We start from the raw sequence: 25,630 nt of genomic DNA on the forward strand, positions 1-25,630 counted from the left end.
AGACTGGAGAGGAGCAGCACGTCAAATGAGTGACACAACCAGACAATGCTAGGATGCAGACTAACTACACATAAAATGTCACACATTTAAAACATGTGACGGAAACAACTGCGCATTTTCGTCTCGTTCTCATCCCATCAAATGAAAACTGGCATTTGTCTTGTTATTTTTTAGTCTCCCATAACACGTTTTTTGCTCGTTATCGTCTCGTGATCATCATGAAAAATCATTCGCTGACGAAATATTTTCATTATAGTCGTTGTTGAGGAAAACAACACTGCCTGTGGGAGATGACAAGTGCCCCAGTACTTTTGTTCAAGTGTGTTTCATCCACTCATTTAATCGTGTGCTATTTTTCTTGTCCTTCTCAAAGGAACTTCCAAAAACTCTTGGGGCAGGACTTTTACCAAATCCTCTGGCTGTTGCAGCAGCCATGGCCGCTGCGGCATCCTCAAATCAGCTGGCACTTCGTGCTCCTGGACCTCCAGCCCATCCTCACCCCCATCACCATCTGCTCCAGGGGGCACCCCTCAGCCTGCTGAGGCCCGCTCCGGGGCCCATACGCACTACGCACGGGCCAATTCTCTTCACTCCGTACTAATAGCGCGAGGATGAGGAGGAGTCAGAAAGAAGCACACTGTGAAGCTGAGAGCCGAAACTAGCTGGTGTTTCATTATAGTCAAAATTGTGACTGACGCTCATCGGTGCATACTGCAGTTGCAGAAAGCTGCTGCAGTTATGCTAACAGGGAGAACCAGAGATATCTGACAACTTGAAGACTTTTCAAACAGAGAGCTTACGTTTCCATCTGATCCACTTGCCCTCCATCAATAAAGTTATCACCGGTAATGAACCTGTGAAAATGAGGATGTGGACTATTAAATCCACTTCCACTTTGCAGGGGGCTTAACCGCAGTATTTGAAACCCTACCTCTTCAATGATTCAAATCTTCTCCACATCTGATGCATTAATTTCATGAGAGAAAAAAAAAAAAGAAACCCGCTGGGTTCTATATTGTGGTCTCTTCTGGTGTTAGCTGTTAGCAATCACTGTGTAATGGGTCCCTCACTTTTTTGTGGTCAATCCATTTGTGTTGCTGCTGGAGTCTCCTGCAACATTTGTACTGTATGTCTAGGATCTTCCCAGCTGGCTTAGGGGGTCTGTATTTACCTCTGTGGGACACAAACAGGGAGTAAAAGAGGAACAGAATATACATTACGTCTTAAAGAAGATATTCAAAGAAGCACCTTAACCATGTGAATGGGTTGGCAAAATTGTAGTTGTGGTGAAGAAGTACTATGCAGCTATCAGTGTTAATATTTGTGGTCTGATTAGATGTTGAAGTTGGAGCGGGGAAAAACAAGCTAAAGGAACATCAGGGAAGACTAAGCAAGTATCTTTAGGTTTAGATCTACATGTTAATTGTCTGATGAGCCCCAGATGTTTCCCTGGTAACGTGTTCAAAAAAAGTGACTTTGCACTGGGGTAAACGTCTGCATGTAAGTGATTTTTAAATGCATTTAAATGCTTTAATTTACGTTTCACTGCACAAAACAGAAAAGTTTCCATATCTCAGAGAAAGACTTGCAACACTGTGAGCACAGCAGGGCAATGAGTAAGTAAAATAGTAGCAGCTACTTGCAAAATGGGGATAACCAGTTCACACATACAGTGGGGCAAGTATTTAGTCAACCACTAATTGTGCAAGTTCTCCCACATGAAAATATTAGAGAGGCCTGTAATTGTCAACATGGGTAAACCTCAACCATGAGAGACAGAATGTGGGGGAAAAAATGTGATTTTCTGTTTTTGGATTTTTAAAGAATTTATTTGCAAATCATGGTGGAAAATAAGTATTTGATCAATACCAAAAGTTCATCTCAATACTTTGTTCTGTACCCTTTGTTGGCAATAACAGAGGCCAAATCTTTTCTGTAACTCTTCACAAGCTTTTCACACACTGTTGCTGGTATTTTGACCCGTTCCTCCATGCAGATCTCCTCTAGAGCAGTGATGTTTTGGGGCTGTCGTTGAGCAACACGAACTTTCAACTCCCTCCACAGATTTTCTACGGGGTTGAGATCTGGAGACTGGCTAGGCCACTCCAGGACCTTGAAATGCTTCTTACGAAGCCACTCCTTTGTTGCCCTGGCTGTGTGTTAGGGATCATTGTGATGCTGAAAGACCCAGCCATGTCTCATCTTCAATGCCCTTGCTGATGGAAGGAGATTTTCACTCAAAATCTCTCGATACATGGCCCCATTCATGCTTTCCTTTACACAGATCAGTCATCCTGGTCCCTTTGCAGAAAAACAGCCCCAAAGCATGATGTTTCCACCCCCATGCTTCACAGTGGGTATGGTGTTCTTCGGATGCAACTCAGTATTCTTTCTCCTCCAAACACGAGAAACTGTGTTTCTACCAAAAAGTTCTATTTTGGTTTCATCTGACCATAACACATTCTCCCAGTCCTCTCCTGGTTCATCCAAATGCTCTCTAGCGAACCGCAGACAGGCCTGGACGTGTACTTTCTTTGGCAGGGGGACACGTCTGGCAGTGCAGGATTTGAGTCCCTGGCGGCGCATTGCTTTACTGATAGTAGCCTTTGTTACTGTGGTCCCAGCTCTCTGTAGGTCATTCACTAGGTCCCCCCGTGTGGTTGTGGGATTTTCGCTCACCGTTCTTGTTATCATTTTGACGCCACGGGCTGAGATCTTGCATGGAGCCCCAGATCGAGGGAGATTATCAGTGGTCTTGTATGTCTTCCATTTTTTAATAATTGCTCCCACAGTTGATTTTTTTACACCAAGTGTTTTACCTATTGCAGATTCAGTCGTCCCAGCCTGGTGCAAGTCTACAATTTTGTCTCTGGTGTCCTTTGACAGCTCTTTGGTCTTGGCCATAGTGGAGTTTGGAGAGTGGTGTGACTGAGGTTGAGTTATAACAGGTACCATTTGTACAGGTAACGAGTGGAGCCTCGTTAGACATCGTTAGAAGAAGTTAGACCTCTTTGACAGCCAGAAATCTTGCTTGTTCGTAGGTGACCAAATACTTATTTTCCACTCTAATTTGGAAATAAATTCTTTAAAAATCAAAAAATGTGATTTTCAGTTTTTTTTTCCCACATTCTGTCTCTCATGGTTGAGGTTTACCCATGTTGACAATTACTGGCCTCTCTAATCTTTTCAAGTAGGAGAACTTGCACAATTGGTGGTTGACTAAATACTTATTTGCCCAACTGTATACACGTAGATACAGCGCAAACCATAATAAATGTAATATTAGTAAGAAATAATATGCATATTAGAATAATGTTCTAACTACATAAAAGGACACCAGCAATATGTTATACAGTATATGAGAAACACAAGCGCAAACACACAAACATAAGTAGCAAAAATATCCTTTTTGATAGCTTTGCAGGTGTGCAGAAGGATGAGGCAATGGCTGATTTGCTCTGCTTTATCATCCAACATGACATTGAAGAATCACCATGAAATCGGTCACGGGAGTATGTCACACACTAGCGGGAAACTTCAGCGAAGCAAAACTGTAGCAATACTTTCTGCTTCTACTTTTTATGTGAAATGCAAGAAACGCAATCAAAGAAATTGTGTCAAAAAATATATTCATTGTTTTTAGGAGTGATGTGTAGGAACATTAGTGTAAATGTAGGTTCTTTAAAACCTAAAAATAAAAAGACAAGTGGCAAATGTGGGGTCTTCCAAGTTGTTGACTTGTAATAAAACTGTACGCAAAATCATTAAAAGCTGATGATTCTACTGTATGTGCAAATATATTTTTCCAAGTTTCCATCTCTAAAGTCACAGCTTTAGAGTACTTGAAACAGTAATGACGCTGTGCAAGAGCGTAGGTTTGGTCTCAATATTGGTAGGGACGATATAACAGCATAACCTCCATGTACACTTTTTGCTTGAGACGGGACATTAGTAAGACCAAGCAGATTGCGTGAACGGCGGTCAATGCTACACTTCTCACCAATGTGAACCAAATTAATTGATAGGTTGAATTATTGATGCAAAGAAATCAATACAAATTCATTTAACTTCCACAGTGCAAATTTATAACGTCTTAACCCCTTATTGCCAACCGGATCACATTTGATACACCTAAAATTTCATGATTTTGAGAATAATTCAGAATTTTGACAATTCTTTTGGAAAAAAATATGACGGATGTAAGTCAGCTCATGCATCTGCAGGTTCCATGAGAAAAACAAACAGGATTTAGCAAGGGTTATAAATATCAGAGCGCTTATTACACATATTCATTTTGAATGTTCTTTTTACAAATTTGAAAAAAAGGTTTCATTAGGACCTTATTTTTCCAATTTTGGGATTCTCTGATAATTGCTTCATGTTGCAGGTATTTAAGGGTTAATTTTTCTTAAATTTAGTCAAATAATTTTCTCCATCTTGTTCTGAGTGTTAAAGGCTGGTTAACAGATTAATGTGTCAGATTCTTCCACTTACGTTAAGTAAATATTACTACAGTATTTCTTCTTATTAAGGCCATACAACTACAAGTTGTTCATTTTTCACCTAAATCAGGAAAAAAATGCTGTCAAATAATGTTTTGAACAATATCTATTCTTGAATTAAGAACATTTCTGAAAAGTTTTTTTTTTTTTTAATTAAATATACAAACGTTTTGCTTAAAATAAGTCTGTTAAACTTGTTTTCAGCTAGCTATTTTTCTTATTTCAAGAAATCTGAGTAAAATTTACTTAAAGCACTAGCAGATAATTTATTTCTAGTAGATTTACACTGAAAACAAGGGAAGTTCAGCTTTTTTCTCCGTTTTAAGAAGGTGAAGTTTTGCAGTGCATATGTATTGGTTTGTTTAGGTGGTACACCATTCGATTCAAACCTTTGTTTTCAAAAACTTCTAAAGAAATATTTTGAAAACTTCCAGAATAAGTGTCTGGATTTCATAAGCAAATTTAAATTTTGTCATAAATTTTACTCAAGTAAGAGTAGCGTTACTTCAAAATAGTATTACTCGAGTAAAAATAGTCATCCACAAAATGTACTCAAGTACAAGTAAAAAAGTATACAGTGAAAAGAATACTCAAGTAAGAGTTAACATTTTGAGTAACTACTTATTTTTGTTTGATTTTTTTTTTTTTTTTAAACAATGGTATAGGAATCGTTGTCATAATGATACTGGACAATAACACATTACATAACCACATTAAACCAAATAAACACACACAAAAAAATACATTGAATTCCAATGAGAGAAAAAAACATAAATGAGGCATTATTCGTCCAAAGAGTATTGACGCCCTCTGGTGGAGAAAATAATTTCTAGTTTGAATAGTAAAGAGTTCCTTCATAATTACCATTTAGAAATTAAAATGAGCATATAGTCAATCAGTGCCAAATAAAAACTGGGAGAGAGGTTGAAATCCGCACTTTCGCGTCATGTTGAGAGCAGCGCTCAATATCAAATACTTCATTTTTACGGTGCTAAAGACACCACATGATTCAGTAGGCTTGCGTGAAGTTGACGGCAAGCTTGCGTCTGATTGGTATAATGGAGTCATGTGATTATTTTTGCGACGACTCATTGGTTAAATCGGTAGAGCTACTTGCTTGCAAAAAAAAAAAAAAAAAAAATTGATTGATAATTGAGAATCTCTCTCGGTCTGGGGCTCCATGCAAAATCTCACCCCGTGGCATCAAAATGATAACATGAACGGTGAGCAAAAATCCCAGAACCATACGGGGAGACCGAGTGAATGACCTACAGAGAGCTGGGACCACAGTACCAAATGCTACTATCAGTAACACAATGCGCCGCCAGGGACTCAAATCCTGCACTGCCAGACGTGTCTCCCTACTGAAGAAAGTACACGTCCAGACCCGTCTGAGCATTTGGATGATCCAGAAGATGACTGGGAGAATGTGTTATGGTCAGATGAAACCAAAATAGAACTTTTTTGGTAGTAACACAGGTTCTTGTGTTTGGAGGAGAAAGATTACTGAATTGCATCCAAAGAACACCATACCCACTGTGAGGCATGGGGGTGGAAACATCATGTTTTGGGGCTGTTTTTCTGCAAAGGGACCAGGATGACTGATCTGTGTAAAGGGAAGAATGAATGGAGCCATGTATCGAGAGATTCTGAGGGAAAATCTCCTTCCATCAGCAAGGGCATTGAAGATGAGACGTGCCTGGGTCTTTCAGCATGACAATGATACCAAACACACAGCCAGGGCAACAAAGGAGTGGCTTCGTAAGAAGCATTTCAAGGTCCTGGAGTGGCCTAGCCAGTCTCCAGATCTCAAACCCAAAGAAAATCTGTGGAGGGAGTTGAAAGTCTGTGTTGCCCAACGACAGCCCCAAAACATCAGCTCTAGAGGAGATCTGCATGGAGGAACGGGCCAAAATACCAGCAACAGTGTGTGAAAAGTTTGTGAAGAGTTACAGAAAAAGTTTGGCCTCCGTTATTGCCAACAAAGGGTACATAATAAAGTATTTAGATGAACTTTTGGTATTGACCAAATATTTATTTTCCACCATGATTTGCAAATAAATTCTTTAAAATTCAAATAATGTGATTTTCTGTTTTTTTTTCCCCCCACATTGTGTCTCTAATGGTTGAGGTTTACCCATGTTGACAATTACAGGCCTCTCTAATATTTTCAAGTTGGAGAACTTGCACAATTAGTGGTTGACTAAATACTTATTTGCCACACTGTATATGTCCGGTACTTTGAGTTCCATCACTTTATGATTTACAAATTAAGCTCTGGATAAAACTATATCAGAGCTCACAGATTAAGGTGATGTTAATAATTAGCCATCCTCACTGTCTTCATGTAATGTGTTTGTTTTTGTTAACTCAACAGTATGATCACATTAATTTAACACCCAATTTATGAGCTAAAGGTCTTTTCCTGTTTTACAAAGTGGCTGCAAAATGTGATTTTGTGTGTGTGTGTTTGCGAGTTAATACCTGACTGCTGGGAACAAGCAGTTTTGTTTCCTCTTCTGTACCCGTCCCAGGTCACCGTTTTAAACATAGTTGGGTCTGAAAGAGACAACATGATGCAGTAAAGATGTAGTCACCATTTTAAATGATTTCTTAATTTAAAAAAAAACATGCACAACACTTCGGTTACTTACAGTGAAGCTAAGAGGACATACAGTCAGCAAAGTACCTCCTTTTCTGAATTCAACATGACAGAAAATGGGAAAGCCCTATGTCAAACAATTACATCATGCCAAGGGCCCTTTCGCAACACACAAAACGAGTATATAACAAATGCTGACGAGAAGTACAACAGAGGAGCGAGTCGGGGCACGGTGAGACGGAGATTTTTATCAACTTTGCAGACAACTGGCGGGAATTTGAGGTGAGTTTGCTTGAAAATTGCTCTTTGTCTTATTGTCTTGTTTTACCTACAGATGTGGTTTTGTACTAATATTTTATTATAGCCTGTGATGCTATAGCAATAATCTAGATGAACATCAGACAATTACTAAAATTAACATAGCTCTAAACTTCGGAAATATTTCACTACCTAAGCATCCTAACCCATTTCTCTGGAAATTTTAAGACTATCTGATGGTCAATATGACCCAATGTTTTTTTTTTTTCTATTAACATTTGAGCCACATAATATTCTTTACAATGTACATAGCATATATACATACACTACAAAGTATATACAGCATGTCTGTATGTGTGAGTGCATGTGTGAATACATGTATGTGATATTAATTACCGTAGTTGCAGATATGTAACGCAAATTTCTAGCTGTTATGTTGAATTTCTTGTATTTGATATTACTCATCACAAATATTGAATTAAGGGCACCTGGGGAAAAATATATGGCGGAAAACACGGACAAGGCTGAAAAAGCAGTTTCTGCTTTTGCTACGCTTCTTTAAAATAAACTGCTGTATTGTAATCTAAAAGAACTGTTGTGCTTGATGGAACAATATGTCTATATGCTGCCATAGCAGTTTCATGGCGCATTAAGCCCCCAAACTGTTTTTAATTTGTCCGTTTTACCCTGGAGACCCCAGTTTACAGACACCGTGCAACCGCTTTTGTTTCAACCAGCCATAAAAAGACGGTATGTAATTATATTTATTATTCAAAATGTCTATCATTTTTAGCTTAGAATCATTAATTGATTTCTAATATGTAGTTTAAAAAAAAAAAAAAAACGACTTTATATAATTATTTACTCGCAAATTCTGAACTTTAAACAAATTACGTCACAATGACAAAAATAGGGTCTGTAAATAGGTCACGGATATCTACCTCATAACTATCACTTAATTGTATTAACAAAGAAAGAAAGATTGAAAAAAAAATTTTAAAGGGTAAATATTTTCAAAAGAAAATATCGACCACTCCTTGATGTCTGCGATTTCGGCACTGCGACCCTTGTTATATTACCGTGTTTCACCCCAAAAAGTCCTGCTGTGGCCATTCACAGCTGCGTCTCGACACTTGGTGAGACATGCTACACAAAGTTTTGGAGTGTTTTCCCGCCATACATATATAAATATATATATATATATATATATATACACATATATATATGGCGGAAAACACTCAGGGGACTTGAAGTTCCGTTCCGAGACCCCTAATTTAGCCAACTTACAAAATTGTCCGATATGCATGTGTGATACATCATTGGAAAGCTTAAAAATTCTATTTTTGGGGGGAAGAAAATTTTTGAATTGGAGGGCATTTTTTAAAAAATGTTTTTTAAACAGCAAAACCCCATCTGGAGGTGAGAGCACGCGAGAGCAGAATTACAGACGCCATGACTTTAAAGATATATTATTGCATACTTACTTTGTTTCGATCCAAAAACTCCATGTAGCATGCATCACCGAGTGTCAAGACATAGCTGTGAATGGCCACAGCCAGATTTTTGGGGGATTTTATGGGTGAAACATGGTAATATAACAAGGGTCGCGATGCAGAAGTCGCAGACATCAAGGAGTGGTCGAGAGTTTCTTTTTCATATATTTACCCTTAAAAAAAATTTTTTCAATCTTTTTGTTTGTTAATACAATTAAGTGATAGTTATGAGGTAGATATCCTTGACCTAATTAAAGACCCTATTTTTGTCATTGTGACGTAATTTGTTTAAAGTTCAGAATTTGCGAGTGAATAATTTTATTTTTTTTATTTTTTATTTTTTTTAAACTACATATTAGAAATCAATTAATGACTCTAAGCTAAAAATGATAGACATTTTGAATAATAAATATAATTACATACCGTCTTTTTATGGCTGGTTGAAACATGCGGTTGCACGGTGTCTGTAAACTGGGGTCCATAATTTTTTTGGGTAAATTTTTTTTTTTGTTTGGATCGATTATTTATCATCTCACATATCGGAGAAAATGCGACAGTAACAAAAAAATACAATTAAGCGATAGTTATGAGGTAGATATCCGTGACTTTTTTACAGACGCCATTTTTTTCCATGATTTAAAAAAAAAACGAAATATGAGACATCAATTAATGGTTCTAAGCTAAAAACGACAGACATTTTGAATAAAAAATATAATTAACTACCTTCGTTTTATGGCTGGGTTGAAACAAAAGCGGTTGCGCGACGTCTGTAAATGGGGGTTTTCAGGGTAAAATGGACAAATTAAAAATAGTTCGGGGGCTTAATACGCCATAAATCTGCTATGGCAGCATATAGATATGTTGTTCTATCAAAAACAACAGTTATTTTGGCTTAAAATACAGCAGTTTCTTTTAAATAGGAGTGCAAGAGCAGAAACTGCTTTTTCAGTCTAGTCTGTTTTTTCCGCCATATATATATATATATATATATATATATATATATATATATATTGCAAATAATTCTACACTGCTGAAAATATTTTAAGATGCTAAAGTATATTACCTACGATTAGTGCTGTCAGTCGATTCAATTTTTAAAATTGCAATTAATCGTATGCAGTCCATAGTTAACTCGCGATTAATTGCATGCAGTCCAAAGTTAACTCGCGATTAATCGCATTTTTTCAAGGAAAATACAATTATATATTTAAAGGTATAAATACACATATTAACACTGAAGTTGACCAATGACCAATAACAATGACCTTACATAATTAAAGGTAAAGCCTCATAAGAAACAAGAGTTAAGCAACTTTACACTTGTAAAGATTAATTTACCATAAAATCTTATAAAAAAGAGGCACGATGGAAGAGTGGTTTGCACGCCCACCTTACAGTTCAGTATTTTTTTTTTTTTTTTTTTGGGTAGAATCTATAAACACTTGGATTTCATTTCATATATAGTATTTTTATTTTACTGTATTTTCTTAAAATTGATGTACAAACACACTCAGTATTGTTTGTTTACTGACAATGAGTGCATGTCTCCTTGGCGTCAATGTTTGCATGATTCAAATGAAAAACAAATGCATGATGGAACGCATGGTGAAGCATCACAATCGGAGCCGCTGTGTGAATTTTTTCTTCTATTAAAACACAAAAATCAGTAATGTAGGACATATTACATCATATTTTACTATTATTTTTTTCCTACAAATTATCTTGTTAAAATCCAACACATGTAAAAGTCATTTGTCACCATCCCAAGCTATTTTAGACCATGCTGAAACTGTGGTTCTCTTTTGACCGAGGAAGTATGATTTGATGAATAAACAAATGTACATATACAGTATATAGTGACCTAAAAACGTGAAGAAATTATTAACCTCTTTCCACTTTTGATAACTTTTTATTTGGTAGTCGGGTCGTGTGCCATGCCACTGCCATCTGCCATGTGATTGTTTCTGATGGTTCAAGTGCAGTTGTGAAATGCTGATTTACACCAAATTTTTCTTCAATCTGTGAGTTTGTATTTGTACTTCTATGACATTACAAAATCTGATTTACAATTATTTGACAGGATGTTGCTGAATGTCACCAACCAATCAGAGGATGCCTTCTCCTGCTACAGCGCTTCAGTGGAAGGCTACCGCTACTTTGCAGTCCTGTGGGGATGCGCGGTCACCATCACCGGTACGGTGGGGAACCTGATGACCATTCTGGCCTTCGCTATGGACTCACAACTGAGGACCCGCTTTAATGTGCTAATCGTCAACCTGGCTGTGGCTGATCTCCTCTACTGCACCATTCTGCAGCCAATCTCCGTAGATTCCTATCTGTACCTCAGATGGCGCAGCGGCGAGCTCTGGTGCAGGACCTTCGGCCTGCTCCTCTTCCTGTCTAACTCAGTCTCCATTATCACTCTCTGCCTTGTAGCAATGAGTCGATACATCCTGGTTGCTAAAAGGGCCTTGTTTAACCGGATTTTTTCAGACTGCGGGCTGGTTTTCCTCCTCTTGTCGACATGGGCGCTCGGACTTGCCAGCTTCGGCCCGCTCTGGTCCGTTTATGTGTTTGTGCCTCAAGTTTGCACATGCAGCTTCCATCGTACCAGGGGTCGTCCCTACAGCACCATCCTGCTCTTTTTCTACTTTTTCGTCGGACTGGGCTGCGTAGGCACTTTCTATCTCCTCATTTATCGGCGCGTCCGGGTTGCTTCAAAGGCCCTGCTCCGTTACAGGCTCAGCAGGCGGTCTTCTAAAAAGAAACCGCCCCTCTCTGCACCAGGCACTGATGACAGTGGTGTGGAGAGTGGGATGGCCACTGCGAGCACTGAGCTAAGCAACCAGGGCAAACTCATGCAGAGTAAAGAGGATGTCAATAGTGACAATGCACCCTTCGAAGCACAGGACGAGCCAATAAATCAATTGGGAGGAAGCAAGTCAATTCCTGATGTTGTCAATAAGCCACATTCAAGCCCACCTGCGCCCAACTCTGCGGCATCCCACACAGCATCCTCAGGAGACGATGGAGAATTTAGGCGCGTGACTCGCATGTGTTTTGCGGTTTTCTTGTGTTTTGTGTTTTGCTTCGTCCCCTTTATGTTACTTAATATTGTTGATAAGAGTGGTCGTGCCCCGCAGGTGCTGCACATGTTCTGTGCAAACCTCACCTGGCTCAACAGCTGCATCAACCCTGTGCTCTACGCTGTCATGAACCGACAATTCCGACGAGCCTACCAATTGCTGCTCACCAGGGCAGTGACACCATTCACATGCCGCTAGATTCAGGGCTCATAGATTCCCTCAACACAAAAAAGTTTTTACAAGAACTGGAGAAATATTCTATTGATATTTACATATCACAAAATCCATAGATGAGAAACAACGTGCTATAGGAATATTTATTGATTAAAAAAAAGCACTTGATACAATTAATCATCAATAATTAATCAGCAAATTAGATAAATATGACATTAGGGGAATAGTTTTAGATTGGGTTAGGGGCCATTTATCTAAGAGGAGACAATTTGTTAAACTAGGGGATTTTTGTTCTTCTCACCTAGATATTGTGTGTGGGGTCCCACAAGGGTCAGTGCTGGGGCCTAAATTGTTTATTTTGTATATTAATGATATTTGCAATGTGTCTAAGTTATTGAAATTGGTTCTTTTTGCCGATGACACGAATATTTTTTGTTCAGGAGAGAATTTAAAGAAATTACAGGATGGGTAAATTGAACATTTGGTTTGATTTAAATAAATTATCTTTAAACTTCGTAAAAACTAAAATTTATGTTGTTTGGTAATAATAAAATGAATTCCCAGGCATTTGTTTCTATTGAAGGAGTGGATATTGAGAGCGCTTCTGAAATAAAATTTCTTGGAGTCATTATTGATGGAAAAAGAAATTGGAAACCACACATCAAATATTTACAAAATAAAATATCAAGGAGTATTCCAGTAATAAATAAAGCAAAATTGTTTTTAGATTTTGATTCTCTCTATATTCTGTACTGTTCTTTAGTTCTTCTATTTACCTTACTGTGTGGAAGTCTGGGGAAAAAACTCATTGCATCTCTATTCTCCAAAAAAAGAGTAATACATATCATTCATAAGAAAGGATATGTGGATCACACTCATTTCCTTTTTTTTGATTCAAAGATTTTAAAATTTGCTGATTTGGTGCATTACCAAACAGTGCAAATTATGTTCAAAGCAAAAAATAATAAACTGCCTCGTAATATTCAACAATTGCTTAATTTAGAAGAAGGGCAGTATGATCTTAGAAGGACATTTAATTTCAAAAGGATTAGGATGAGTACAACAATGAGAGGTTTCAGTATATCAGTTTGTGGAGTAAGGATGTGGAATGCTCTGAATGTAGAGTTAAAAATATGTCAAAGTATTTATCAATTTAAGAGAATGTTTAATTAGTCAATATTTCAGTGTTACATGTGCGAAACTGTGCAATGATGTTTTTTTTTTTTAAGTTGTTTTATTTATCTTTGTGTGTTTATTTACTTATTGATTTGTGATATTGATATGCACGTACAGCATGTATAGTTTTGAATTATATGAAGGTGTGTTTTAAGTATAAAATTCATTATATTTTGAATGTGTAGGGGTGGGACCTAATAAGCTATGCTTCTTCTCACTCCTTTTCAGATGCTTCAGTGTTATTATTTCAAATAATTTTTGTGTGGATTTTGAGGCTGATTAATTTTAACATCTGAAATAAAATAAATCAAATCAAATAAATAAATCAAACAATGTAAAACAGGGGTCACCAAAAAAATGTCCAGGGGTTCCAGACTGCTCCCCAAAAGTTTTCACTTTCAAAAAGATTACGGACCCCTCCTATACAAAAACAGAAAACTCACTGGCAGGCTAAGAAATATTAGTGGTAAAAGTGAAAGTAGCAATTGTGAGAAAAGGGAACAAAAAGGCTCAAGGAACTCTAGTAACATTTCTTAATTTTTTTCAATGTCCTTTTACTTGTTGGTCTTGCCACCCTTATTATTTTTAACTTCACCTTTAAGGCACATTTGCTAGATTTAGCTTACATTTTTTATATTAAGCAAACACTTTTTTCATTTTGAAATACCTACCCATTGTTACATCATTTGTGTCACATTATGAATGAAACCCCCACCATGTCGCGGCAGGAATTTCCCCTACACGAATTGAGGAACTTTCACAAGAAAGTAAAAGCAGAAATTGGGAGAAAATGGTGCAGTTCCAAGATATTCAAGTCATGTTTCTTTAAAAAAAAATTCCAGTATGCAATCGTTTTATTTGTTGGTCTGCCGACATTCAAGATGTTTATTGTGATTTGTGAGGTAAATTTAGCTATTAACGCATATTGAAGACACGTTTGCTAGCAAAATTTATGAGGCACATGCATTTCCTTTTTTTCCATGGGCTACTTATTCCACTGTTACATAATGTGTGTCACGTTAAGAATGAAATCCCAACATGTTGCAGCAGGAAGAATTTCCTGTCAGGCACCAGACGACACATTTCATACTGTGAATTGAGAAACCTGTGACTCAACTGCAACTATTAAGATGAGTCAGTGTAGTTTTCTTGACAATTACGTACCAAACACAAATACTGTACTTACCAATTATGCTTTGCTTCTATCAGGTCCATGAAATGAGTTTAGCCGCCAGCAATGTCATTTCATTTCCTTTTTCATCACTTACAAATTGCAAACAGTGTTGCTACCTTGCCTAAGGTAGTGAATCCCTGTACATCTAGAAAAAATGGTTCCTAGAAACCAATTAGAAATTGGTTAGTCAAACTATAATATTCCACAAATGTTTTAACTATGAGTCACATTATGTCTGAAAATCTGTTCTAGGTTGATTATTATATTACCGTATTGGCCCAAATATAAGACGGCCTTGATTATAAGACGACCCCCTCTTTTTCAAGACTCAAGTTTGAAAAAAGACTTTTTGAACACCAAATTATAATTACAGCACATCTGAAACAAATGATTGTAACAATATATTTGAGAGAAAAACATTTTATTTTGCCTCATTCAAATCTTAATATCTGAACATTTAAATATGTACACAAATCACATTCGTAAATAAATGGCTCCTAATCTTTGAAATGTAAATAAACCAATCTATTGTGATAAAACAACAAAATTACAATAACTGCATTAACCATTGAAGTGAAGTCTTACTGGAACTGTAGTCTTGAAACAAATCTGAATAAGGAAAAACATTGCAATAAAATAATGCAAACTGGTTAAACTTGGGAGTAGCTGAGATCTGTCATGACAGAACATCACTTCAATGATATCGGCGCCATCTAGCGCCGTGAATGGGTATAATGTCTAGACCGCGACTATAAGACGACCCCCACTTTTTCAGTCATATTTCAATGCAAAAACACCGTCTTATATTCGGGCCAATACGGTTTCTGCACTTTTAAAATGGACGGGTGCATTTTGTATTAATATGTCAAATATTTAAATATATAGTTTATTAAAAAATAAATCCAAAGGTTATATATAGTGACTTCTTCTTGAGTCAAGTTGATCACCGTCCAGGTTGTAATTTCAGCTGTCACGTTTCCACTGGGTGTTGCATCTTTCTTATATTCCATATACAGCATTAATTTAGTAATACTGCACTGCAAGACCTAATTGCCTACAGGTATGAACCAGTGTTGTTTTTGGCAGCCATTTTAATTTTTGTCTTAGTCTTTTGGATGAAAGTACTTATTAGTCTTAGTTATATTTGTCAGGGAAGTTCACTTCTGAACACCAAGACAAGTATCAATTAGGGGAAAAGAATCAGACTCAGCCAAGGATTGCCTGCTTCAAAGACTTTATAAACAAGATATATACAGTGCCCTCCATAATTATTGGCACCTCTGAAAAAGATGTGGTTTTAGCTTCTAATTATTATTACAATTATTAGCACCCCTGGTGTTAATATTTTGTACAACCCCCTTTTGCCAACAAAACAAGGTCTGGGGACTGAGATGGCCATGGGAGGAGCTTGATTTTGTGTCTGGTGAACCATTTCTGTGTAGATTTGGCCATATGTTTAGGGTCATTGTCTTGCTGAAAGACCCAGTGACGACCCATCTTCAGCTTTCAGGCAGAGAGCAATAGATTTTGATTTAAAATGTCCTGGTATTTCAAAGCATTCATGATGCCATGCACTCTAACAAGGTTCCCAGGGCATTTGGAAGCTAAACAGCCCCACAGCATCACTGACCCACCCCCATACTTCACAGTGGGTATGAGGTGCTTTTCAGCATGCGCATCTTTCGTGGCACGCCAGACCCACTTAGAGTGTTTGTTGCCAAAAAGCTGAACATGAATGAACATGACAGCCGACCACATAATTGTAGTCTACAAACATCACCATTTTCATGATGATAATACACACACAGCAGGAAAATAGCACATTATTTGCATTTAACTCACTTGGAGGCCATAAACTGTATGTAAAATGTTTTCCAAGAGTTTAAGAAGACACCGAGTCACCGCGCTAAATGCTAATGCAAACGCTATGCTAACGCTACAAGTTAGTTTAGTGTGTGATGATGATTACTCGGCACAAACGTTTAAAGGCTACATGGCATATCTAGCCAAGATAAGAAAGCAAAGATACCCTGCAGCACCTGACACATAAGTTTCACAAAAGGAGCCTGGATTGGGCACAGGTTTACTCACTGCTAAACGTGGGAGGGGTCAGTGGATAGAAACTATGGCGAATTTTCACCTCGTTCTCGTTCCGTTAGACGACAACTGGCATCCATCTTGTTGTTTTAGTCTCCCAAGACCATTTTCAGCGTGTCACTGTGATGTCATAGTCATGAAAAAAATTGTTCATTGACGAAATATTTTCGTCGTTATCATCGTTGACGAAAAAAAAACACTGGTATGAACTTGGATGGCTGTGCCCTGCAACTGGCAGGTGCCGCAGGTTAATGTCCTCCGTCATTATGATGGCAATCGGACAGCAGGGGGCGCTAGAGCTCAATCAATATGACGCAGATCAGCGGGGCAGACAGTAAATAGTGGGTCAGTGTGCCATTTCCCCCCCCTTGGATTAATTACAGAAGTAGTAGTGATTGTTACTGTTGTTGTTGATTCTTGTCTTGACAAAAACCAGCAAAGAACACGAAAACCTGCACAAATTGGCAAAAAAAAAAAAAAAACTGAAAAAACACCAGCAACAACAACAAAGCAGAAAAACACAAAACTGCAGAAAAATATTGGCAAAAAACACACCACCTTCAAATTTTGCTAAACCATGAAAAACACCAAGAGTCACACCCAATAATTTTGGGCACCCCCCCCCCCCCCCCCCCACACACACACACACACACACACCCACACCAAAATATCACCCAAAAATTGATACTTTGATATTTTAGTTTTAGTCGTTGTACCCAAAAATTGATACTTTGATATTTTAGTTTTAGTCATTGTAGGGCACTCATTGGCTGTTATTGATAGCGCTAAATGTCCAATCCATGTTGAGTGGGAGGGGTAACTGTATCATTGGACATTTAGGGGCGTCAATGGCAGTCAGCGAGTTAACATGGAAGTGACCCGAAAATGCTGCACAATTTCTAGGAGCAATGGGAGAGCAAAGTGTAGGAGATAGTGATTGGTTTGACATGCAGCCCCCACTGTGTATTTGATTTTCACAAATGGTAATACAGTTTAGTAATTGGTTTGACATGCACCCCTCTCTGTGTAATTGATTTTCACAAGTTTTAATAAATTTTTGTGTTGTGTCCAATGCTTTTGTGTTTCCGCATTGCAAATGAAGTCATCGTTTGTGAGACTGACATTTTCGAGGTCACAAAAAGCACCACCTGTGTTTTTGGAGGAGAGAGAAAAAGAGAGAGCGCGGTTGTGAACTTGCGGACACAACAACAAAGGAAAATAAAAGTTGAAATCGCAAACGTTACCCTGGCAGACTTCTTGTGTCGAGATGCAACAAAAGCATCCCAACTCAATTTAAAAAATAAATGGGATATTCGTGGTATTGAAATAAAGTACATTACACTGAAAACTTATGTCGCCCCCTCACTCCCAAAAAGTTTCAATTTTTTTCCCCCACTTTCCCAAAGTTGGTTGGGACAGACTGCCAATCACCAACGGCCTAAAAAAAACAAAACTGTAGAAAATGGTGGGGGGGGAATGGGATGATCTACACATTTTTTTAATTGTATTTGTCACGCAATTACAAATACTCGTTGAGTTTGCACATTGATTAGTATACGGTCCAGTGCAACCTAAAACAGAATTCCTGTGCTGCGTGCCCAGTGACACCCAATAATTTTGCGATTCTAACATTTATGCAAAGGGCCATTTTAGTCTTTAAGAATCTTTGGTGATTAAGGTCTCTGCAAACTCACTAGTCTTAGTGTAATGTTGAGTGTATTTCTATTATTCAACCACAGAGTCCGTTTCTACCATTTCCAAACGGGCCTTATATTTATGGATGCCCCCCCCCCCCCAATCTTTAATGACAAAAGGCACACAAACCAGATGTAAACAAGGACTGTTTTTAATAATGAGCACAGTGACCAGGAAGTTGCAGAGGAACAGAAAAGAGGTAAAAGCGAATGTTTCAACATTTTGGCAGGATGATTGAACTTATTATAGACTGGTAGGCAAGGGTTCAGAATCAAAAAAGTGGTTCGTGCAGCTGGGATACATCGGATCATCTCCTAAATTTGCAACAGAGTCACACAGCATGGGATCCAAACAACAATTGGCCGCATGATGCTCCAGAGAATCCACAGGTTGCACTAAGACCGAAGAAATAAACGCAAGACAAAGTTATAATGATGCTGCCAGGATCAATATTTCCTTGTAAGACCTAGGGATGCTGTTGTTTCGTGCCATTTAAGAAGAATTTTAAGAATCTCTTGTAATTAAAGGCTAAACAAATGCATTTGACTTTATTAATTGTGCCACCAAAGCGAGTCATTGCTCACCAGCAACGTTGCCAAATGGTTCAATTGGCTGTGGAACTTCACCCTCTGCCGCATCTGTGGACATGTGTGACACCGCTTCCAATGTGTCCCTACATAACCGATAACAAACGTATGAGCTGACATTATGACGGTCTTCATCCAAAGATTATAATAGTAATTGCTAAAGTATGGAAACAGCGTGTAAATGCTCGTGGTGCAACACTGCTCCCTGCTGGTACAGATAAATTCCACTTGATTCACAATAGAAAATGTGAAAATAGACCAAAACTATTACACTTACCCCTTTAAAACAAACACGAGCCTGGTTTTGATGTATATCAGGTAAGGCGAGTCAACTAAAAAAAATAGAAGATTAGAGACGAATGTAAAGCGTAATAACAGTGAATAACAATTCAACACAAATGAACATAGCTTTTCTTACGTCCACTCTTGTCAGCATAATATTTTCCAAAAGCTTCATCTTTAGGAGTGTTTGGGTATAAATATAGTAAGGGATTTTGTGGGACATCTTTTAAAATGAGGAAATGCCTGATAATTTCAGGGAAGGGAATTTGCGAAAGGTCATCTTTGGTGAATGGCTGGATTGTCTTTACTTCCGGATCACCTGTAGATGGCACATAGATAAAAAATTAGTGTGCTGTAGCTATAAAACATGATTACTAAATGCACCGTACTCACCAGTTGCATTATTTTCCACCCAGGAGAAGGTGATGCCTCCAATGACACTTTCACTAAAACGTATCAGGAAGGTGCCCTTCTGTTTTTTCTTCAGGAGGGTCTTCTCTTTGCTTTTGGTAACAAAGCCCATGATGAGGCTATAATACAGATGAGGAGAAACAATTGTTTTTAAAAAAAAAAAAAAAAAAAATGAAGAGCTTGAGTTTCAATCAAGTCTGTGTTGATGGTCCAATACATACCCATCCCTCCACAAGTTTTCAAGATTTGCTTTCACCATCACCACAATGCTGTCAAACCACACCCAGAATGTGTCAGGACTGTTTTCCTGTATTGGGACAAACTGGTCAGAAACTCGAATCTTTGTACAAATAGACACATACTGTATGCAACATATTGATTCACATGTAAAGACAGTCAGGAAAACAGTATTCTCTCCCTATATTGTCAATTGTGTGAAACTGTGTCCAGAGATGGGTAGAGTAGCCAAAATTTTTATTCTAGTAAGAGGAGCGCTATTTCAAAATAATATGACTCAAGTAAAAATAGTTATCTGAAAAATGTATTCAGGTACAAGTAAAAAAAGTATTCGGTGAAAATAATATCCAAGTAATGAATAACATTGTAACTGTTTACAATGTCTGATACTTTTTTAACAATGGCATTTCTTTTCTCAGCATAACATCATCTATATGAACTTATTATACGGCACTATAAATAAATACATGGTCAGATAAGGCCAAACAAATATACAAAAATCAACAAATTCTGACTAGAAAAACCTACAGAAATGAAACATCATTTGTCCAAAGAGCACGACTGTCCTCTGGTGGAAAAAACATATTTCCTACAGTGAAATGAAAACGATCATATCTCTGGTTTTCCGTGGTCTATCAGTACCAAATAAAAACTGTTAGAGAGGTTGAAATCTGCCCTTTTGAGTAATATTGAATCTATATCAAATAGTTTGATTTTTGCGGCGCTTTATAGACACCAAGGGTGTAGGTTTGGTCCCAACATTGGTAGGGACGATTTAACAGCATAAACTGGATATACACTTTTTGCTCGGGATGGGACAAACAGATTGAGTGAATGGAGGTCAGAGCTACATTTCTCATGAAAATGAACCCAATTAATTGATATGCTAAATCAGGGGTCCTCATTACATCGAATCTTCATTTTTTAAATTTTTTTTATGTACATAGCCAATTGTGATTATGTTGTGTGTATGTTGTGTTGTGTGAGCAACTTATGAGGTTATGCAGCACTCATCTCTCTAAGCAGCTTCTTACTCACTTGCTTTTTCGGGTTCTATAGTTTCCAGCAGAGTTCACTACATTTCTCACAGCTTAATTAACGATAACAGTAGAAAACACAAGCAGAAGGACACTTTTCTCTAAGCAGCTTCCTACTCGAGTTTTGCAGGTTAGCGAGTTCCCACAGTTTAAGGTGATGCTAACTGTGATGCAAGTCGGACATTACGGAGCAAAATTAGTTGTGTGTTGGCCTCCTCCACAATATTGGCATCATTTTAAATTACTCACAGTGGCTGCTGCTGCCCGAAAAAAAATTCTAAGATCCCTCCTCTTCGAAGAGGGCGGAGGAGGCGGCATGTTGTCTACATGTATTTCTGTCGGGGCTGAGTGAGTGTGAGTGTGAGTGTGCGTGTGTGTGTCTGGGGTGGATCAAGTAATCAGCAAATTAAACGTACGTTTCAGGGAGAAAAAATGGACCGGCGCATTTAGCAAGTGAAAAGGGGTAAATGTAAGCAAGTTTGAACGTAATGAAAATAATTCACTTAATAACGGTAGGGTCAGTTCTATCCTTACAACATATGGGAAGACAACCTAGATTACCTGTATAGCTAAACTCATTATACTGTATAGACCCTACCCACGTGACGTCACAACTCCGCTCTCCTGAATGGTACCGCCCAATTGTCCGTCAACACATAGTGTTAACCTGTTACGGCTACGTACATTCCTCCTATTTACGACGTGTTTTTCTGCTCGTTAACATTAATAATCAAAATGGTGAAGGCGTGTGTGGCGGTCGGTTGCAATAACAGAGAAGATAGACGGAGAAGACGGAGAGACTTGAAGTTCTACCGGATTCCGAGAGACCCGGAGAGAAGAGAGCGAGATGGGCTGCTGCAATTCGACGAGAAAACTGGGCTCCAAACGATTACCACAGATTATGTAGTAGTCATTTTATATCTGGTAAGATGCATTTAATATATATTTAGAGGGTTTTGGGCTGACAACCACAATTAAGATCATTGCTAGGCTAATCGCCGACAACATACACGTACAGTGCTGCTCGAAAGTTTGTGAACCCCACAGCGATGGTCAGATTTTTTGTAAAAAAAACTAAAATAACCTTATTAAATGTTAAGTTATACCCAAATCCACAATACTGACATTCCAAATAATGGACTGAAACAAAAGAAATAGTTATATTGTCATTCTTTATTTAACAAAAGTGGTTGATTTAAGAAAAACTCAGATATCATGTGTGCAAAAGTATGTGAACCCCTTCAGTTAATAGGATATTGCGCCTCCTTTTGCAGAGATTACCTCAACCAAACGGTTTCTGTAGTGACTAATCAGCCTCTCACATCTACTTTGGGGGATTTTTGCCCATTCTTCCTTGCAGAACGCAGTCAGTTGAGAGAGGTTTGATGGGCGTCTGGCATGAACTGCTCGCTTCAGGTCCCGCCACAGCATTTCAATGGGATTTAGGTCAGGACTTTGACTGGGCCAGTCCAGAACACGAATCTTCTTCTTTTTCAGCCATTCCTTGGTTGTATTGCTGGAATGCTTTGGATCATTATCATGTTGCATGATCCACCTTCTGCCAAGCTTTAACTTCAAAACAGATGGCGTCAGGTTATGTTCTAGGATTTGACAATATTCCTCAGAATTCATGATTCCCTGGACTATGTGGAGTTGTCCAGGTCCTGAGGATGAAAAGCAAGCCCAGATCTTGACATTCCCACCTCCATGCTTCACTGTTGGGAGAAGGTTCTTTTGGTGGTATGCAGTGTTGACTTTTCGCCAGACATAGCGGTTTTGGTTGTGACCAAACAGTTCAATTTTGCACCTACATCAGTTGATGAAAACTCTTTTTAATTTAGTCTCGACAACACAACTGTTAAAAAAAACAAAAAAAACTACTGAATTGATTGATTAGGAAATCAGGTTGAAATAATAGAAAATTCCAAAATGTTGAGGGGGTTCACAAACTTTTGAGCAGCACTGTATGTATGTAGTGAGACTGCTATCGCTAAACCATATAAACATTAAAAGCCCTAACTCCATTGACAAACGACATGAAATACATTAGACTTGACAGTGGATGTTAGCAATAACAAAAGATTTTGAATTGAAAATTTCGTAACTCACCTTTTCAAGCACAAGATAGATTCCTGCCGAATTTTCGTGGACGGGGACCTATTTCACCCAACCAGCAACGAAGTATTTATAAGCCTCCAAGCTCTTAAAGTTTTTCAAACTTTCGTGAGAATAGGCTGATTTTGTGTGGACAAGATAGTTGTACATATCAGAGTAGCTAGCAGATGTCAAGCAAATACGGCGGAGACAGCGGGTCGAAAAACATCGACTTAGGCATCAAATATGGATCTGGCGAATGGATAAACTGAAGCTTTTCCACATAACGCCTTTTATGCAACGCATCCAGTGAGTTTACGGCATCAGTAAGCACCGGGTCTTCCATGAAATGCATTTTAAATTCCTCGATCAATTGAAACCAATGCTAATACAGAGACAAAATGCCGGACAAGTGGGCGGAACCCTACAGCGAGCACGTGGTTTTGTGACGTCGGTGGGTAGGGTCTATAATGCATATATGGTTGCTTAAAGGTTGGTGGGGACAATTAGAGCATCCTGAAAAGTTGGTGGTGTTGTGTCCATATCATTCCTATTCAAACCTACGCCCTTGATAGACACTGTGTGATCGAACAGGCCGGCGTAATCATAGGACTTCGGACTGCAGGCTTGTGTGTGGTCATGTGCCTGTATTGTTATGCCTGATTGATATAATGGAGTCACGTGATTATTGTTGCAACGTCTCATTGGTGAAACTGGTAGACCAACCGTCTTCATCTTTGGCAAAAATAAAATCTAATATGTACAATAAAGAGGGAAAATTTCACGACTCTAGTGTAGCTCAAGTAAGAGTACCGTTTCTTCGTCGCATATCTACTCAGGTCAAAATTTAAAAGTATGGCGTGGTAAAACTACCCTTCGAAGTACATTTTTCCTCAAAAAAATTACTCAAGGAAATGTAACAGAGCTACCCACCTCTGACCATGTCATGATACCAACAACTACGCAAAGTTCAAATCCTTACCTTTGAAAAAGTAGACCAGGCTACACTACAGATGTCGTAGCTCTGTTGCTTTCCTGAGTGGAGAAAAAAAAAACATCAATAACCTTTTAATAGAGATTAATAACCTTTTGACAAAATCATACGATGTCACAGGAGACACAAACAACAGCCCAAAATAAAATGTGAAATTGGTAACTCATGTTTTTTACAGGCTGAAATTGTTCCTCTTGTGGAATCAAACTTTGAATTCCTACTGTTCAGTCATTCGTGAACCGATCGTCTTGAAACTTATATGTAGATATGTAGCATGGGTCAGTATCTATCAACCCTCAGAGCCTGAGTTTTAATTTTTTTTTGTATCAAGGCTGATTAATTAATTGTGTATTGATTCCTGTAGGTTATGAATTAGCCAGTAGAGGGCATGGCACACTCGTGCTTGTTTTCAATGAACATCAACTTACCAAAGAGTCTATTTGCGATCATTTCCAGCTGAGCATCATTCAGACCACGTTTGGTGGCAGACAAAAACTGCCAACTAAGCATCTCTCCAAACTGTGGCCAAGTGGCTGCCGGTGAGTTAGCAAAGAACATCAGATCCTGTGGCAAAATTAAAACAATAACATTTTCATCACTTGTTTAATGGTGGCTTGGAATGCTTCAAAATGGCTTGAGAGATGTCTCACTTTAGTGTCCTGGCTGAGCATGTTGAACCAAAGCACAGATGCACAGGCACTCTGCTGCTGACTGGCATTCGAGATGATAACCACTGGTAAAGAGGTAGCCTAAGGTACAAGAAATTCCATTTTTATCCAGTCTCTAACCAGATTCATTTATGTGAATATTTTTTTCCCATGTGGAATAAAGATACTTTACCTGTAACTCAACAGACATTCCTTTGAACTCAAACAAAGTGTTGAAGTACATGATGTGCAGCTCCTCTGTCACACTCAGAGAAATCTACCACCAACATACCACAAAGATTTGAATAGAAACCCTGATACAAATATGCAATATGGAAACAATTTGACATCACAATATAGGTACAGTGCCTTGCAAAAGTATTCGGCCCCCTTGAATCTTGCAACCTTTCGCCACATTTCAGGCTTCAAACATAAAGATATGAAATTTAATTTTTTTGTCAAGAATCAACAACAAGTGGGACACAATCGTGAAGTGGAACAACATTTATTGGATAATTTAAACTTTTTTAACAAATAAAAAACTGAAAAGTGGGGCGTGCAATATTATTCGGCCCCTTTACTTTCAGTGCAGCAAACTCACTCCAGAAGTTCAGTGAGGATCTCTGAATGATCCAATGTTGTCCTAAATGACCGATGATGATAAATAGAATCCACCTGTGTGTAATCAAGTCTCCGTATAAATGCACCTGCTCTGTGATAGTCTCAGTGTTCTGTTTAAAGTGCAGAGAGCATTATGAAAACCAAGGAACACACCAGGCAGGTCCGAGATACTGTTGTGGAGAAGTTTAAAACCGGATTTGGATACAAAAAGATTTCCCAAGCTTTAAACATCTCAAGGAGCACTGTGCAAGCCATCATATTGAAATGGAAGGAGCATCAGTCCACTGCAAATCTACCAAGACCCGGCTGTCCTTCCAAACTTTCTTCTCAAACAAGGAGAAAACTGATCAGAGATGCAGCCAAGAGGCCCATGATCGCTCTGGATGAACTGCAGAGATCTACAGCTGAGGTGGGAGAGTCTGTCCATAGGACAACAATCAGTCGTACACTGCACAAATCTGGC

At 38.3% G+C, this 25,630-nt stretch overlaps 3 protein-coding genes and 1 long non-coding RNA gene across 7 annotated transcripts in view; 2 read left to right on the forward strand and 2 right to left on the reverse strand.

Moving 5' to 3' along the window:
- The window catches only part of LOC130921386 (zinc finger protein 385A-like), a 49,396-nt gene extending 47,661 nt beyond the window's left edge, over window positions 1–1,735 (forward strand). Inside the window, exon 8 of the mRNA XM_057845219.1 lies at window positions 374–1,735. Coding sequence (XP_057701202.1) covers window positions 374–601 — 228 coding nt within the window. The 3' untranslated portion in view covers window positions 602–1,735. The remainder of the gene's footprint in view (window positions 1–373) is intronic.
- Window positions 597–16,920, reverse strand: LOC130921389 (uncharacterized). The gene is made up of 6 exons (XR_009064343.1): window positions 16,606–16,920; window positions 14,478–14,626; window positions 7,157–7,199; window positions 6,987–7,061; window positions 932–1,173; window positions 597–854 (listed from the first exon to the last, which is right to left on the reverse strand). It is a non-coding gene; the product is annotated as an uncharacterized LOC130921389 (long non-coding RNA).
- Window positions 7,328–15,412, forward strand: gpr84 (G protein-coupled receptor 84). The gene is made up of 2 exons (XM_057845222.1): window positions 7,328–7,386; window positions 10,936–15,412. Exon 2 carries the CDS (start codon window positions 10,937–10,939, stop codon window positions 12,137–12,139), a length of 1,203 nt encoding a protein of 400 aa, XP_057701205.1. The 5' UTR covers window positions 7,328–7,386; window position 10,936; the 3' UTR covers window positions 12,140–15,412.
- A 1,478-nt stretch (window positions 16,921–18,398) lies between the features above and the next one.
- The window catches only part of stat2 (signal transducer and activator of transcription 2), a 36,330-nt gene continuing 29,098 nt past the window's right edge, over window positions 18,399–25,630 (reverse strand). For all 4 annotated transcript variants that reach the window (XM_057845216.1, XM_057845218.1, XM_057845215.1 and 1 more), the window contains 10 exons: window positions 24,740–24,823; window positions 24,550–24,648; window positions 24,328–24,463; window positions 23,888–23,940; window positions 19,759–19,844; window positions 19,520–19,656; window positions 19,263–19,445; window positions 19,122–19,176; window positions 18,842–18,930; window positions 18,399–18,652 (listed from right to left, as the gene is read on the reverse strand). In XM_057845216.1, the coding sequence (XP_057701199.1) occupies window positions 18,501–18,652; window positions 18,842–18,930; window positions 19,122–19,176; window positions 19,263–19,445; window positions 19,520–19,656; window positions 19,759–19,844; window positions 23,888–23,940; window positions 24,328–24,463; window positions 24,550–24,648; window positions 24,740–24,823 (1,074 nt within the window). In that variant the 3' untranslated portion in view covers window positions 18,399–18,500. The remainder of the gene's footprint in view (window positions 18,653–18,841; window positions 18,931–19,121; window positions 19,177–19,262; window positions 19,446–19,519; window positions 19,657–19,758; window positions 19,845–23,887; window positions 23,941–24,327; window positions 24,464–24,549; window positions 24,649–24,739; window positions 24,824–25,630) is intronic.

The sequence above is a fragment of the Corythoichthys intestinalis genome, chromosome 9, assembly GCF_030265065.1.
Source record: "Corythoichthys intestinalis isolate RoL2023-P3 chromosome 9, ASM3026506v1, whole genome shotgun sequence".
In the NCBI taxonomy this organism is placed as follows: domain Eukaryota; kingdom Metazoa; phylum Chordata; class Actinopteri; order Syngnathiformes; family Syngnathidae; genus Corythoichthys; species Corythoichthys intestinalis.

Bases quoted from the DNA above. Each gene is read 5' to 3' on its own strand.
- gpr84 (XM_057845222.1), top strand. From the start codon at position 10,937: ATGTTGCTGAATGTCACCAACCAATCAGAGGATGCCTTCTCCTGCTAC.